The 18,067-nt window shown below is 46.5% G+C and overlaps 1 protein-coding gene across 3 annotated transcripts in view; it reads left to right on the forward strand.

The window, feature by feature from the left end:
• EYA2 (EYA transcriptional coactivator and phosphatase 2) overlaps positions 1–18,067 on the forward strand; it is a 261,448-nt gene that overhangs the window by 177,647 nt on the left and 65,734 nt on the right. For all 3 annotated transcript variants that reach the window (XM_055545178.1, XM_055545177.1, XM_055545179.1), the window contains one exon: positions 2,099–2,182. In XM_055545178.1, coding sequence (XP_055401153.1) covers positions 2,099–2,182 — 84 coding nt within the window. The remainder of the gene's footprint in view (positions 1–2,098; positions 2,183–18,067) is intronic.

Raw genomic sequence — 18,067 nt, forward strand, 5'->3', positions numbered from 1 at the left:
CTACAAAGAACTGAAGATCAGTGAAACATCAGACTTCTCATTAATCATGCTGGATACTACAAGATAGAGGGATTCTTTCAAAGCTCTAGAGGGCATTATTTTCCCATTCGAATTCTGCGCTTAGAGGAACTTTACAGTGAATTAAAGGTATGATTAGATTTGTGAAAATGCAGCAAGTTTACTTTCTATGCACCCTCTTAGAAAAAGCAACCTAAGGGTTAGGGTTAGCAAAACAAGGAAGAAACCCAATAAAGAGATTTGGGATCCAGAAAACAGTGAATCTGACCCAGAAATGCGGTGAAGGGGAGTCTCAGGATCCTAGCTATGTGGCAACCCTAAAGATGATCCAGTCCACATTGGAACATTCTTGCACAGAGGAAGAACATCTTTGATACAGAGGGTGTGGCTAAATTTGAGATTCTAACAAAGACACCATATTGGAAACAAAAGAATTAAATCAGTTAATAAACTCCAGCAAAAATAAAAAGTTATTCCAGACAGGCATGATTCCTATGTGAAAAAAACTGAGCTATGACATGATTTTAATCAAGATGGAGTACAAGAAAGGGGAATACATATGACCTTAGTGGCAGAAATGGTTTCCTTAAAGTCATTCTGGAGGGGACTTCCTGGTGGTCCAGTGGCTAAGACTCCACACCCCCAGTGCATGGGGCCAGTGACCTAGATCTGGTCAGGGAACTAGGTCCCACTTGCCACATCTAAGAGTTCACCAAAGATGGAAGATCCCACATGCCGCAACGAACACTTGGTGGAGCTAAATACATTTTTTTTTTTTAATAAAATAAAAATAAATGGGCTCCAGAGTTATGACACTGGCTACAGAGAAAAGGAAGTAAAATCCTAGCTCATTACTTGGCTCTTCAGTGAACAGTAATCACAAGATGTAAATAAATGCCCTTTACTGGCTACCAACTTTTAGCATCAACATGAAGACAGAGCACTTAAGGTACAGTTATAAAACCCAATGCACGAACCAGTTTATCCACATTGACAAGGCAAAAGTAAGGCTGAAGCTCAAATACTGGAGAGGGGAGGAGCTAGTGGAAAGGGTGAAAGTGAAAGTGAAGTCGCTCAGTCATGTCCGACTCTTTGCGACCCCATGGACTGTAGCCTACCAGGCTCCTCCCTCCATGGGATTCTCCAGGCAAGAGTACTGGAGTGGGTTGCCATTTCCTTCTCCAGGGGATCTTCCCAACCCAGGGATGAACCTGGGTCTCCGGCATTCCAGGCAGATGCTTTAACCTCTGAGCCACCAGGGAAGCCCTGGTGGAAAGGGTAGGGACACCAATATCCATATTTTCCATATTGAGCTTGCTGTTTTAGCCAAGAGAAAATATCCAGAGCATATGGGAATTGGAAATAGAGCAGTTCACATATGTGAAAAACATAAAATTCTGGAGAAACGGGGGAGATTACCATGAGCTAAACCTTCGTCTTTCACAATGCCCAGTCTAAAATGGGCAAATCAGGGATTTCCCTGGGGGTCCAATGGTTAAGACTCCACCTTCCACTGCAGGGGGCACAGGTTCAATCCTTGGTCAGGGAACTAAGTTCGTACATGCTTCGAGGTGCAGCCAAAAATCAAAAAAGTAAAAATAGAAACACAAAAAAAACGAGTAAAGTTGGCAAACCAATAAGTGAAAGTATGTAATTTAGAGTTATAAAGGTAATCATCAGAACTGCTAAAAACAAACTCTCAGAAGTAGCTAGGCTTATGGTGAGCAGTCAACGTAAAATGGTAGTATTTCATTTTGTCAAATGAGTTATATGATTTTTATTGTTGGTTTTGGACTGAATTCCTCCTTTTTTGAGCTTTTATGTGAAAGGCAAGAACAGGCATCTCAGTTCTGGCATCTGTGGGTTGACAGGGACCCCCAGAATCGGCCATCAGAATATATTTTACACAGTTGAGGTTGAATGGAGACTCAAGGACCCGTCCATGAGTCACATGTTTTAGAAATTAGAGATAATGTTTTTCAAGACATCTTTCTCCTCCCAGGGAGTTAATTTCTGCAGACATCAAGTCAGATGCAAGCAAATGTATTTATCTCCTTTCTCTCCCTCTCTTTCATCCCAGCGTGTGTTCGTGTGGGACCTGGATGAGACGATAATTATTTTCCACTCCTTACTCACGGGGACTTTCGCCTCCAGATACGGGAAGGTAAGAATCATGTTGTCTCTCTGTTTCTCTCTCTCTTTTTTTTTTCAGCATAACAGTCTGTCCAGCTGGTTTATCCTGGGAATTGTGGGGGCAGCTGGTGAGGCAGCTTCTCCAACAAATGCTGCCCCTTTGCATCACCCCAGGTTTGAGAAGTCCTATAGAATTTTCCCTTGACATGTGAAAATTCAATCAGCTTCCCCCATTGTCTGCCTTGCCTTTTCTTCCAACACATGAAACAGTCAACATCCACTTGATCGGATGTAAGCTTGTAGTCTTCACCTGTCTCCCTCCTCCTAAGAGGGCTAGGAGATGCTTCAGCCAAACCCAGGAATCCTAGCTGGAAAGTGAGGTAAAGTACTTTTCTTCCTCCCTATTGTTTATCTTAGTATCTCTGGCAGATGAATTTAATTTTCCTCCCATTTTTCTGAGACAAGGGGGAGGCATTTTGTCAGCCCCAACAGCTTTGCAAATGTATCACCGACAAATTGTCGAGGAACCATCCAGTTAGAATTTCAGGCAGATGCTGTTGGTGGACTGGTGGTCCATGCAAGAACCACCAAAAACCCCTTAAAAATGCAAAAATGAGGGTTTCCCCAGTGGCTCAGTGGTAGAGAATCCGCCTGCAATGCAGGAGATGCGGGTTCGACCCCTGGGTCTGGAAGATCCCCTGGAGAAGGGCATGGCTACCCACTCCAGTATTCTTGCCTGGAGAATACCATGGACGGAGGAGCCTGTCGGGCTACAGTCCACGGGGTCTCAAAGAGTCAGACCAAGCAACTGAGCATGCATGCAATGCAAAAATGAACCCAACTGCTAAAACCCAAACCCTGCTGATTCTTTGCATCCATCCTGAGGGCTTGGTATCAACACCCCTGTGGATGCTCCAGATGTCTGCCATCTCTTCAGAGAGACAGGTAGAGGTGGAAGGGTGGGGCTTTGGGGGACAGACACAGAATCAGCTCCTCCGAGTTAAGCGACCTGTCGGCAGCTGCTTCCACGCATGAGTGGGAACCAGGAGACTCACCAGCGCCTGGAAAATATTTCTGTTTCTGTTTAGAGCCCAGGAATATGATTTGACATCACCTCATGGCTTTTCCAGCTGCTGGTGTTTTTTATGAGGGTTGTAACAAGCTGGATGTGTAATTAGCAAGATAGATTTATCGTCTGCCGTTACGTTGTAAAGAATGTTAAAATGGTGTTGGTGGTGCAGAAACCTCTCGGCGAGGAGGAATGCCGTTAATATGTCTAGCAGTGCCTGCGGGAAATCCGGCATGCGTTTTTGGAGCATGCACAGCTTAGGGAAAGGATGGCAGAGTCCAGAGCTGCTGAAAGCAGACTTGGCAGCTATTGCAAAAAAGAAAAAGAAAGAAAGAAAATGGGCTTTCCCAAAGGGGCTGCAGTAGCGAAATACCCACCCGGGCTGGGTGTTCTGTGGTTCTTAACCACCCAGATAAAACCGTCTCCCCTAAGAACCATTCCTTCACTCCTCTTGCCCTTCAAGAAGTTCCACTGCTTCACGCAACAATTTGGTTTCCATGTAGGGCTTTGTAATTGTGCGTATGATTTTTGTGTCTGTGTCTCACCACCCCTTTTTAAACCAAATTATGCTCCTACTGCTGCTGAAAATTTGAGGGTATGGAAAGCTGGAGAGGGAAAGTTTAAGAGATGACAAGCATTTGTTTTCTGCGTCTATGTCTCTATTTCTGCTTTGCAAATAGGTTCATCTGTACCATTTTTTTCTAAGGAGGATGGGATGAATTGGGAGATTGGGATTGACATATGTACACCACGTATAAAATGGGCTTCCCTGGTGGCTCAGTGGTAAAGAATCCACCTTCCAGTGCAGGAGATGAGAGTTCGATTCTTGGGTCAGGAAGATCCCCTGGAGAAGGAAATGGCAACCCACTCCAGTATTCTTGCCTGGGAAATCCCATGGACAGAGGAGACTGGTGGGCTACAGTCAGTCCATGGGGTCACAAAAGAGTCTGACATGACTTAGCGACTAAACAACAATACTGTGTATAAAATAGATAACTTGTGAGAATGATATAGCACAGGGAACTCTCCTCAGAGCTCTGTGGTGACTTAAATGGGAACGATATCCAAAAAAGGAGGGATATATGTATATGTATAGGTGATTTAACCCACTCCATTCTTGCCTAGAAAATCCTGTGGACAGAGTAGCCTGGTGGGTTACAGTCCATGGGGTTGCAAAGAATCAGACACAACTGAACGGCTTTCATTTTCATAGGCGATTCACTTTGCTATACAACAGAAACTAACACAATGTTTTAAAGCAACTCCAATAAAAAATACACTCAGTAAAAATTAAAACAAATTACAGGCTCACTTAAGGCAGGGACGAAGCTCAGAGCTCTCTTCTGGGCCCCATGGCACCTGGTCCGTGTCAGTCCTCATCACTAGCCAGCTCTCTGCAGCCCCATCACCTGTTCACCACCACCTTCCCCTGCCGCTCTCTGGTCTCCATTCTTACCCTTTCCAGCCACCTACAGAGAGGTCATCCTAAAATGTAAGCCTGGTCTCTCCTCTACTGAAAAATTGTCAGTGGCTTCCCTGTAGAGAAACCCTAACCCCAGCCTCCACGGCCCTTCACGAGCTGGCTCCTTCCCGTCTCTCCCGCCCCGTTTCCTGCAACTTATCCAGAGTTGCTTTCTGTCCTCGTAACCTTCCTCATTCTCCCCATCTATCCTAGGTTTCTCCCAGCATCAGAGCCTGAGGCCAGGAGGGAGTGAGTGCTGGTAGTTTAGCCGGAGGGTGATCCCAGGGACACTGGGCACAGAGTGGGGAAGTGAGGTGGGGAGGGGAAGGCAGCCTCTACAGGGTACATGAATATTGGGTTGGCCAAAATGTTCATTTGGGTTTTTCCATAACATATTAGCTATTAACAAGCAGTAGCTATGGCTGCAGGTAACTGGGGCTCAGAGCTATTGGGGACCTCTGGGAGACTCACCTCAGAGGTGATAGCCCAGGGAGCAAGGATGATGAGATATTTATCTACAAATTCCTTTCCATCATGGGTTGAGGGATTCTTCTAGGGGTGTTAGCTCCCTGAATTGGCCTGCCCCATGAAAACTCGAGGGCAGGAAATCACAGGTCCTAACAGGAGAGAGCCTCTGCTTGCTGAGAGGACCTGGAAGAGGGGCATACTGGAGGTTTCTGCTATAATCTAGAATGTTCTAAAAAGTTGGTGTACTAGGTTAGCTCACACTTATCTTTCAGTTTCTATTTTCAGTGTAACTGCCTCCAAGAGGACTTTCCTAACCACTCCCGTCTACATTGCATCTCTTCCCATAATTCTTGTTTTTCACTTGCAATTATGGAATTCCCTGGTGGTCCAGTGGTTAGGGGGCTTTCCCAGTGGTAAAGAATCCGCCTGCCGATGCAGAAGATGAGGGTTCGATCCTCGGGTCAGGAAGATCCTCTGGAGAAGGAAATAGCAACCCACTCCAGTATTCTTGCCTAGGTAAGCCCATGGACCGAGGAGCCTGGCGAGGAACAGTCCATGGGGTGGAGTCGGACACGACACCACTGGCCGAGTGACGTGCTCACCAGAGGTTAGGACTCCATGCACCCATTGCTGAGGGCTCAGGTTCCATTCCTGGCCAGGGGACTGAAAATCCCATGAGCCTTGTGACGTGGCCAAAAAATTAAAAATAAATGGAATTAGGTACTCATTCTCTGTCTCCCTGCTAAGTTGTATGTGCCCTGAGCACAGTGACCATGAACATTTTTTTATCAACCCACCTAAGCACAATGCATAGACCAGATTGCTTAATGGATATTTGTTGGGAGAATGAATTGAGGTGGTCCTCTAGAATGAAAGCAGCATGACGACAGGCGCTTTTTTTCCCATTTTGTTCATTGCTTCGTCCCCAGAGCAAAGAACAGTGCCCCCTACTTAGCAGGCATCAAATAAATATTTGGTGAATGAAGGGAGGAAGGAAAGAAAATAGTATCAAAACAAAAAATTCCTAACTGGGGGCCACCCGCCAAATTCTGCCTGCAGACATTTGTGTTTTGCCCCTAGAGTGTTAGAAAAAATGTGAATTTGTCGCCAACATTTAAAAAACCAGGAGATTGCACACACTAAAATAATCGCAATGTCCAAGTCTTCTTGAAAAATTAGAAAATCTGGCAATCCTGCATTCCCAGGTGGCAGCAATCAGCAGGAGCTGAGTAGCCGCTGCCCAGTTAGCGGGGGTGGATGCTCTCCAGCCCATCCATGGCCCCACCTGGCCTGTTTAACCCATTTAGGGGACCTTCCTGACCCCACTGGCACCTGAGTTTCAACATCTGTCCTAAAATTTCAGAACCACAGAAGTTAGAGCTGGAAGGACCTGGGAGATCATCACATCCAGTGAGTCTCCATGGGACAGTAGGAGAAACTGAGGCCCAGAGAGAGTGAGGTCACCCAGGGCATAACAAGAGGCACACTTCAGGCTCACGTGCATCTCTGGGTACTCGCACAAAGTCCAGGGAAAACTAAGATGAGATGCTCTTGGAGACCCCAGGTCTCCTGTGCCATCATCATCCGTCTTCTAGACTCTTCCATGAAATTAGAAGATGCTTGCTCCTTGGAAGAAAAGCTATGACAAACCCAGACAACATATTAAAAAGCAGAGACATCACTTTGCCAACAAAAGTCCATATAGTCAAAGCTATGGTTTTTCCAGTAGTCATGTACAGAGGTGAGAATTGGATCATAAAGAAGTCTGAGCACCAAAGAATTGATGCTTTTGAACTGTTGTCCTGGAGAAGACTCTTGAGAGTCCCTTGGACTGCAGGGAGATCACACAGTCAATCCTAGAGAAAATCAACCCTGAATATTCATTGGAAGCACTGATGCTGAAGCTGAAATTCCAATACTTTGGCCACCTGATGCGAAGAGCCCACTCATTGGAAAAGACCCTGATTCTGGGAATATTGAGGGCAGGAGGAGATGGGGGTGACAGAGGATAAGATGGTTGGATGGCATCACTGACTCAATGGACATGAGTTTGAACAAACTCCGGGAGATAGTGATGGACAGGGAAGCCTGGTGTGCTGCAGTCCAGGGGGTCACAAAGAGTCGGACACGACTGAGTGGCTGAGTCAGCCTGTCCCCCCTCCCCACCCCCGCAAGCCAGAAATGGCTTTTCCGGAACCAGACACTTTGGCTGAGATTGGAAGTCACATCACTTGAGCTGGCATTGATGGACTCTGAATCCTTTCTTGGCTCACCAGCCTTCCACCCCAACCCCTGATTTATGAGCAGCCCATAACTTTTTAGGATGTGATCGTATGTGTCAAAAAGAGATGAGTGGGAAGGCCCAATCTGGTAACCAACTTCAGGGCCTCTCTAGATCCATGAATGTTACCAAATGCAATGCTTCCAAAAGTAATTTTTCAGGAAAAGCTCAAACAATGAAAAACACAACTCTTATCTGTACACTAGCTTGTTCTCGTGGGGATCAAAAGTCGGCTGCTTCCGGTGGCAGTCTCCTTCACCCTGATCACGGGGGTCTCAGGTAGAACGCCACGGTCAGTCCTTCAAGACTTTGGACAATGACCTCCAGCTCTCCTAGGTGAGTATGGTTGGTTGGTTGGTTTTGCTAAATCCAGCCACTCTAAGAGAGACCCAAAGTAACCCTGGCTCAAACAAGATAGACGTTTACTCCTTTCACCTTGCAGTCCAGGCATAAGCAGTTCAAGCTGATAAGGCTGCTGCCCAACACCAGGGACAACAGCCCCTTCCATCTTGTTCCCCTCCATCCCTGGAGCATTGCCCTCATTGCCAAGGTGAAACATGGCTCAACCCTGCGTCTGCATCTATCCAGTGAGAAGGGAAGCAGGAAAAGGGAATCCACTCCTCTCTTTTTCAGTTTTATTTTTTCCCCCTCTCTTTGAAGGGCCAGATCCAGAAGTTGCACAGATCATTTCTGCTCACATACCATTGGCTGCGACTTGATCGCATGGCTACCTCTAGTTGCAAAGGAGTCTGGGAAATGTAGTCTACTCACATGCTGCATTAAAATTCAGGGATTCTAGGATTCTGAGAGGGGGAAAAAGGAAGAAGGTATATTAGAGGACAGCTAGCGTTTTCTGGCACAAAGTCACCATGCAGTAAGAGGAAGAAGCATGAAAGAGAAAATTGTTGAGGAAGAGTAAAATTTGCCCTGTTCAAGAGACCTGGAGGGCAATTGTATTTGTGTGTCTGAAGCTCTGAAGGGAGGTCTGGGCTATAAACTTGGATGACAGTGGAGGGGATACAGAGGAGCAGGGGGAGTGTGATCCCCATTCTGCAGATAGAGTAACTGAGATACAGAGAGGTTATGTTGTCAGGGTATTCACAATGGAACTAAAATACATGGCCTTGACTTTTGGCCCCCAGTTCCTTCTCTTTGTGCTCTTCTTATAGCAGCAACTACATGAAGCCCGTTATTAATAGCTTATATCAAGCAGGACACTCAGCGTCAGCACTCTGGAGTGTTTAAACTACAAAGGGAATTTATTAGATCACAATAATTGAAAAGCCCAGAGGTAATGGGATTCAGGTTGGGCTGGATCCAGAAGCTCAGTATCTTAGGACTTAGGTCTTTCTGCATCCCTTGGCTGACTTTTTCCATGTGGCAACTCCTTATTAGAAATCCCAGCTGAAAAAGAAGACCTCCTTTCCAAATTCCAGCGCAACTCCCAGGCTTGAATCCCATTGGCCCAAACTAGGTCAAATGGCCACCCATGTATCAAAGTCTGTGGCCCTCTGTAGCCAGCCTGGGTCAGGAGCCTGGCATTGAGGGAACAGAGGAGCAGGTCAGCTCCATCCCAACCACATGGGAGTGAGAGGTGTGTCCTGAGTGGACTCTGCAGGTCACGACCCTCTGTACATCCACACCAAGGGCCAGGATGGGGCTGTTGTGTTGAGCACCGTCCAGGAAGCAGAAGTCATATCAGTTGTGGTCCCAGCCGAAGGGGCGACTCACTGTTTACTTCGGGAAATAAAGAGCTACAGAGCTAAAATGATTAAGGAATGATTCAAAACAGAGTGATTGAATTTAAAACAGAAACTGGGCTCTCTTCCTGTTCCCAATCAGGGCATGTGCTGCTCAAGGCTGTCATCTCTCCACTTCCTTTCCACCTCTTCCCACCCAGTGCTCACAGCCAGAGCATCCCTTTGGTGGCTGCACCTCCTCGCATCTTGTGGATCCATTAGAGGTTCCCTGGAGACCCAGAGCTGCCAGTGATCGCCGCCTCTTTCCTAACCTGTCCTCCAGCCCCACCTCCCCTCCGGCCCTGAACTCTGTTATTTTTCCAGCCGGGACTAGACAAATACAAGGTGGTCGGGAGCCTTTGCTTGTGGCCAGGAAGGGCTCGTAGGGAGGACTGGTGAGCAGTCTTTCTGGGTTCACAGTGGGTCGGCCCCGACTCCCCCTTTTGTGCCCTACCTTCCAGGCTGCTCAGTACCGATTGGAAGCTCAGCTCTAGGCCCAGTTGTGGGTATGTGTGTTTTAATAACAGCTTATTGAGATATAATCCACATACCATAAATCTACCATTTCACTGTGTACAATTTTATTAGTTTTTAGTATATTCACAGAGTTGCGCAACCATCACCAGCATCTAATTTTAGATCATTTTCATCACCCCCAAAAGACAGCCCAAACCCTTTAGTAATCACTCCCCATTTCCTCCAGCCCACCCCCACCCCCAGCTCCTGGTAACCACTAATCTACTTTCTGTCTCTATAGATTTGCCTCTTCTGGACACTTCTTATAAATGGAATCACACAATATGTGGTCTTTTGTAACTAGCTTCTTTCACTTAGCATAATGCTTTTTAAATTATCCGTGTTGTACCATATATCAATACTTCACTTTTATTATCTCATAATTTTAGTGTATGGATAGACTTCATTTTGTCCATCCATTCATCACTTGATGGACAGTTGGGTTTTGGCTATGATGAATAATGCTTCTGTGAACATTTGTATACTAGTTTTTGCATAGACATATGTGTTCGATTCACTTGGGTATATACCTAGGATTGGAATTGCTGGGTAGTATGGCAATGATATGTTTAAACTTTTGAGAAATTGGCAGACTCCTTTCCAGAGTAGTTGCCCCACGTTGCATTCCCATAAGCAAAGGATAAGGGTTCCACTTTCTCCACATCCTCACTAGCGCTTGTTACCATCTGACTTTTTGGTTACCGTCCTCTTAGTGGATGTGAAGTGGCATCTCGTGGTTTGGGTTTGCATTCCCCTGATGACAAACTGTGTTGACTAATGACTGATGTTTTCACGTGCTTATTTGGCTACTTGTAATACCTTCTTTAGGGTGGCCTAGGTGGCCCTAAGAATTCTTCAGTAGTAAAGAATTTGCCTGCCAAGCAGGAAATGCCAGGTTCGACCCTTGGGTCGAGAAGATCCCCTGGAGAAGGAAATGGCAACCCACTCCATTATTCTTGCCTGGGAAATCCCATGGACAGAGGAGCCCGGTGGACGACAGTCCATGGGGTCACCAAAGAGTCAGACACGACTTAGCGACTAAACAACAACAACTATCTGCTTTGATACCTATTAAATCCTTTGCTGTTTTTTATTGAAATATAGGTGATTTACAAGATTGTATTAGTTTGTGGTATATAGCAAAGTGATTCAGTTACACATATATATTCTTTTTATATTCTTTTCCATCACTTTATTTCAAGATATTGAATATATTAATAATTCCCTGTGCTATAGAGTCATTGTTTAGTTGCTAAGTCATGCTTGACTTTTGTGCAACTCCGTGGACTGTAGCCCGCCAGGCTCCTCTGTCCTTGGATTTCTCAACAAGAATGCTGAAATGGATTGCTGTTTCCTTCCTAATCCCTTCCTGAGGGATTGAACTGTTTTTCAAGATATATTCAATATCTTGAAATAAACTAATGGAAAAGAGTATAAAAAGGAAAAAAAAAAAGTATAAAAAGAATATATATGTATAACTGAATCACTTTGCTATATACCAGAAACTTGTACAATATTGTAAATCGGCTCTATTTCAATAAAAAAAACAGCAAAGGATTTAATAGGTGTTTCTTTAAAGCAGATACTTGTTGTTGTTTAGTCGCTAAGTTGTGTCTGACTCTCTTGTGACCTCATGGACTGTCGTCCACCGGGCTCCTCTGTCCATGGGATTTCCCAGGCAAGAATAATGGAGTGGGTTGCCATTTCCTGCCTTGGCAGGTGGATTCTTTACCACTGATCCTCCTGGGAAGCCTTGGGCTATACAGTAGGCCTTTGTTATTTATCTGTTTATATATAGTAGTTTGTACTTGCTAATCCCAAACTCCTAATTCATCCCTCCCCTTTGGTAACCATAAGTCTGTCTTCTGTGTCTGAGTCTGTTTCTGTTTTATAAATAAGTTAATTTGTATGTTTTAGATTCCACATATAACGGATACCATACAATATTTGTCTTTCTCTGTCTGACTTACTTCACTTAGTATGGTAATTTCTAGGTCCATCCATATTGCTGCAAATGTCTTTATTTCATTTTTTTATGGTTGACTAGTATTTTGACACACACACACATCTTCTTTTACCTGTTCACCTGTCAGTGGATCCTTTGCCCATTTGCGAGTAGTTCATTTGTCTTTTATCATTGAGTTGTAAGAGTTCTTCATACATTCTGGATAACACACCATTATCAGATACATGATTTGCAAATGTTTTCTCCCTTTCTGTGGGTTGTCTTTTCACCTTATTGATGATGTCCTTTGAAGTATATGAAATATTGCAGGGGGAAGGGGTTTAAATTAAAACTTTTTAAAAGTGGCCCAGGAAGGAGCCCTCATGGAGAGGCTGAATTTTGAAAAAAGACTTAAAAGGAACTGGAGGAACAGATATCTGCTGTAAGAGCAAGAGGAAACAGCAAGTACAAAGGCCCTGAGGCAGAAGTCTGCCTGATGGACTTGAGAACAAAAAAGAAAAGCTAGCATGTTTGGGGCACAACAAGTCAGGGGAAAAATAGTAACTCAACTCGCTTTTCCCCTGAAGCCGTGAGGCTTGAAACAGAGAAAGGACAGACAGGGTCTGAGTTATATTTCTGAAGAGTCTCTCTTGCTGCTCCCCAGCAAAAGGGGGGTGGCCTGGCTGGAAGCAGAGAGACCAGTGAGGGGACTACTGGGGCAGTCCCGCTGAAACACGATGGCTGTTTGGACCAGAGTGTGTGAGATGCTGGAAGATGAGCAGTGCAGCAGTCTGGACATATTGGACGGCAGAACCAACCACACACAGAGTGCAAAGCGAGTCCTTATTCTCACCCCCTGGGCTTCAAAGATGTCTTCCTCACTGTCCATGGTCTCCCTCTAAAGGGACCTGATCTCTTCTCCGTCTATTGCCAACTAGCACATTCCTCTTGGAAAAAATCTCCCCTTTTTTTGGAGGGGGGGCACATTCACGGTATACCAAGTACTCTGCTGCTGTGAACATGTGTTTTTTGGGTTTTGGTAGGTTTTTGTTTGTTAGTTTTGTGTTTTTGAGTTGAACCTAGGTGCCAACATGGAGTTATTCACACTTTGCCTACACAGGCCTCTTCCTTATATCACGTGGGCACATGTATGTTTCCTTGGAGGCCCGTTTGGACTCTCCCTGCTCCCCTCCTTGTAGTTCATCGTGTACCATGCTGTGTGCTTTCCTGTAAAGTATGTATTACCTTCTTGTGTGCGTTTATTCCTTCTGCCTGTAGGTGGCGCTGTTTGAGTAGCCCTTGTTTCTTACCTCTCCCTCTGCACGGTGGTCCCAGGTCCTTCCATGTGGCCCTATGCCCTGCTCCATTACTCTAACTCAGTGGTCTTCAGCTGGAGGTGACTTTGCCCCCAAAGTGACATTTGGCAGTGTCAACCGCTTTTGGCTGTGGCGACTTGGGGTTTCTTACTAGTACCTAGTGGGCAGAGGCCAGGTATACCGCTAAACATCCTACCAGGCTAGCGGTTTTTTGGCGCCAGGGACGGGTTTCACGGAAGACAGTTTTTCCACAGACCAGGGTCAAGAGGATGGTTTCAGGCGCATTACACTTATTGTGTACTTTATTTCTATTATTATTACATCAGCTCCACCCCCGATCATCAGGCATTAGATCCCAGGGGTTGGGGACCCCTGCTGTAACGCACTGGACAGTCCCCCACAACAGAGGATTATCTAGCACCAAATGTCCGTAGTGCTGGGGTTGCGAAACATCACATCCATCTGCTGCTCTGAGTTCCAGGGTTCCCCGTCTTCCTTATCCCCTCTCCCTGCAGGGAGGACACCCAGGGTCCACCTGCTGCCCACCAGCACAGAGAATGCTGTGACAAGCACCCTTTATGAGCTGCCTCTGAGCTTTATACCACTAACCTATAAGGCAAGACTGTTCTATTACACCCATTTCTGGGAAGACTGAGGCTCCGCAAGGCAGCATGATTCAGCCCAGGTCATCCACCTTGAAAGAGATGAGACCCAGAAGGCAGCCCACCGCTCTTAGTCAGCATCTAAACTGCATCCCCAGTGATCCACGTGAACGTCCTCAGGGTGCAAATTAAAAGCCACTGGAGGGACTTCCCTGGTGGCCCAGTGATTAAGAATCCGCCTTCCAATGCAGGTTCAATTCCTGGTCAGGGAACTAAGATCCCACAAGCTTCGAGGCAACTAAGCCCACACCTCAACTAGAAGGAAGCCCGTGTACTGCAATGAAGAGCCCATGTGCCACAGCTAAGACCCAACGCAGCCAAATAAATAGTTTTTAAAAAGAACTTCCTTTAAAAAAAAAAAAAAAAAAAAAAAAAAAAAAAAAAAAACAGCAGCGTGAACTCTTCTGCTTGACTGGGCTCCAGGAGCACATAGACTGGACCTGATGTCTGCACAGCTTCATCCCCTGGCAGCCAACAGTGCCTGGCACATCCAGTTGATAAATATTTGTTGAATAAACAAATAAATAAACAGCGCATGGGTAGGGAGTTTTTGGTGTGTGTGGTTGCACGCACTGCAGAAATGAGATTCCAGGGTGTCTGCCCTGCAGGAAACAAACACCCACATGCTTGACAAGATAGGGGGCTGTCAGCATCGATCTGAGGCCAAGATGCCGGGTGCCAACCTGGCCTGACTTCACCCAGAGCTGGGCCCACAGCAGGAGCTCAGCAAAGGCTATGGAAAGTTGAGTAAGTGGCCCCTCCAGGCAGGCTTGGGGCCAGGGACTCTTTGGCAGGTGGAGGACCTGGGATGGAGCCAGGTGACCCTTGGTGCCTGAGCAGACTCCAATCAAGGGCTCCTCTCCACATCACCCCTTTAAAAGAGCCAGCCCCTGCTCAATCTGAAGAAATTAGAGGTTTCAAACTGGCAATGTAGGGGGCCAGATCTGGCTTGAGGACAAGTTGGCCCTCTGGCATTTCCTTAAGTTCTCAATTCATTGCCAGTATTTTAAAATCTGGATGTCTCCCTTCTCTTGGAAAATAGGAAGATCTGGCAACACCAGGCCTGAGTTTTCAGAGTGGAGACCCTTTGGCAGGATGTGTGCCCTGGGGTTCACCCCTGCCCCCTTCACTCCCTGGAGTCACTTACCCTCCCTGGGCTGTGGGTTGTGGCTCCGTGGTGCCTCGTTTGCACCCCCAGAGGCGTTTACATTTGTGCCCTGCCAGTGCCAGGTTGTGCCCAGCCTAGGTGGGATATATAGGGCAGAGGTTACTGGTCCCTGTGCCCTCCGGGTCCTCTGCGTGGACTCTTAAGACATGTGGGTCCTAGGTTCCCTCCAACCAGATTCCAAGCTTTGTCAGGTGGTTCAAAAACGATGCCTTTAGGACTGCCCACCCCCACCAAAATGCAGGCTGTTACTTCCTAAGGATCATCTGTTCCAGGAATCCGTTATCATGACTGTGAATTCTGTTCACTCAGTGTGGTTTAAATGCTACCCTCTCCTCTCCTCCAACAAAGCAAAGAGAAGCAGTGCTATTAACCAGGGTCCTTTCCTTAGGCAGGTCTGCCTGGCCTTCCCAACTGGTTAGAAACGCCCTCTTGAGATGACAGCAGGCTTCCCATAACACATTTCTCGGTGTGATTATTTGATGATAGAATAACATCACTATTATTCTATGATCATTCAATGGCGGGGACTGAATTTCCATTGAAGTATATGCCATTAATGCCTCATATCTCTCACCACAGCCCTCCCTATCCCCACAGGCATGATGGGTTGCCTCTGTAAGAACCTGTGACACTCTGGGGTGCAGTCTGCCACGTGTCCCCAGAAGGGCAGAACCCACAGCAGCGCCCTGCTCACGGACCTGCCCTTGCTGTTCCTCTGCCCCCCCACCTCCATACTTGGTCACCAGGGCTTCCTGGGGTCCCCTCCCAGATAAACTACTTGACCTGAATCTTAGGCTCAGCATCTGCCTCGGGGGGAGACCCAAACTAAGGCATTAAGGATGCCTGGATGTTCAGACATCTTCATGATGAGTTTCTTATAGGAACTGAAACTCCGCATTGCTGGATCCCTGTTGTAACATAAGCCCTCCTGGCCCCTCAAAGTGTGGTCCAGGGACCGGCCTCATGAGGGTGTTGTTAGAAATGCAGTCTCAGGTCTCAACACCAGAATGGACATGTCGACTGGACATCTCCGCACCTTAGTCCGTGAAGCAGGATGATAGCCATGCATTCCCTGGTGACGGCGTTTCTCGTGGGTCCTGCCAGCCTGCCAACCTCTTTGTGTATCTAGAAGAGGCTGGGCAGACAGAGCCCAGCCAGGTCTTGGCTCTACACATCTCTGCTGGGGGCTCCCCTACCCTCTCTGATCAGCCAGTCCTCCTCCCCCGTCTCTCAACCGGTGTAATTACGTGATTCCGGCTCGGATTCCGGAATCCAATACCCAGCACGGTGCCATCAGGATTCAATCAGATCCAGTTGGCGAGACACGGCTTGGCCTGTCCGTTACTACTTTACAAACTGAGAAGAAAAAAAAAAACCTGCTTTTATGACCCAGCAGTTAAAAACTATTTGTAGAAGTTGCTAAGGTTCAAATCAAAAGTGCCCTCCCTGGAGGGCGATTAGTTAATTTCAGAGGAGCACAGCTTCTTTTCTTTTCTTTCTTTTCTCCCCTTCTACCTGGAGATGTGGGTCTAATTCATTTCTGCCCTTCAGACATCGAGAGCGCTCCATCCTTGGACAAACACAAGCCAAAGTGCTTAAGGACATCTGTTTATTTTATTTCTTTAATGAGAAAACCTTCCAATTTCTCCGGGCTCAGCTGTGTTTATTTACATTGTGTTAACCATGTGAGGCCAGCACCTTGGATGTTTAAAGGCCTGGCTGGGGCCCTTGCCGCGGTCTCCAGCTCTGAAATGGAGTCAGCCGAGCCCAAGGAAAACAGAGTCCTTGGAACTCTATAAAATAGATTTTCAAAATAAATACTGCCTAATTCACTCAGTGGATGTGGATTAAGTCAAGATGAATACAATTTGGAAAGGATTTTCTGAGGAAGTCGGAGATTTCTTTCCCCCACTGAGGGTTAAACCTTGTATTTGAGTCTCCGTGCCCACCCCCACCTCCCGCTCCGTCTTCCCCCACTTCCCCCACCCCCACCCCCACACCCCGCAAGCTCTCTTTTCAGTTAGGTAAAACGTATTTAGTCTTTGTGGCTAATAAAGAAATGATGACTTTGATTGGGCTCCTCAAGCCATGATTCCTTTCTTTGCAGGACTAGGAAGAGTGACTTAACTAATCGCTGTCTTCTATCTGGGAAGGGCAGGACACGAACATCTGCCCTTGTCATTCCGGTGGGGGTGGAGGAGGAAGAGGTGGGAAACGCTTTCAAAGATGTCCTCAAGGTGAATGACAGTTGGAGGGGCCGTGGGCAGGGGGGTGGGACCCTTTGTAGCTTTAATCCCCTGTAATAGTTCTTCCCTGAGCCACTGGGCCTCCATGCCAAGTGCCTCTGCTTATGTATTTTAGAGCATTAAAGGATTATTTTCAACATAAAATATATTTCAGAGATGGTTCGGGGTTGTCAGAAAGGTGCTCATTAGCAGAGACTTTCTTTGAAGCCCCAGGCTCGCTCTGCTGGGAGACAGACCATTTCTACTTTGGCGGAGGGTTTCTGAGCTAGTTAAGACTCCTGAGTATGCCTCGTTTTCCGCCCCCAAATTGAACAAATGCGACTGCTTTCCCAGACTTTGGCCAGTTTTTTTTTGTTTTTATGTTTTTTTTTTTTGTCTAGCCTCACCTTTCACTGAATGCTGCAGGGCACCTGGAAAAAAATAATAATAATAATGCTAATCATAATAAGAGGGAGTTAAATCTCCTGTGCAAAACCTACAAATTGTTGGTCGGGTTAGAATAAGAAGCTCTTTTGTCTGCTATAAATATAGGGGTGCTGCTCACAACAATAAGTAGTGGGAAAAAAATCCCGGGCACCCTGCGAACCTGAATAATGGGAACAATTTTCCTTTACACTTAACTAGCAGGTTGAGAGGCCATCTCCCCCAGTGTCCCCCAACCCTGTACTTTTTTTTACGGTATTTATTTCTGGACAAAAGGGCTCCTGAGCTGTCCAAAGATCGCAGCCCTTTCCATGGGCCTTGGGTGATGAGGGTGTCTGTCCATGAGTGGCAGGAAGGTGTCAAGGCAGTTGTATGGGAAGTTAACTTTGACAGGGAGAGAGGAGGTTCCCCCCGCCAGGCCTGCTCCCCACACTTCTGTGAATTCACGAACTTGTGGGCCCTTCCGATGGCAGAGAGGGGAAAGTACTAGTGCAAATTCCCCGATGGGGCCTAATTCAGAGGAGAAATATGCAGTGTAAGAATCTCTTTGGAAATGTCCATCAACAGTTGAATGGATAAACACATCCTCGGATAGTCATACAATGGAATATTTTCAGCCAT

Source organism: Bubalus kerabau, chromosome 13 (assembly GCF_029407905.1).
Source record: "Bubalus kerabau isolate K-KA32 ecotype Philippines breed swamp buffalo chromosome 13, PCC_UOA_SB_1v2, whole genome shotgun sequence".
Lineage (NCBI taxonomy): Eukaryota > Metazoa > Chordata > Mammalia > Artiodactyla > Bovidae > Bubalus > Bubalus kerabau.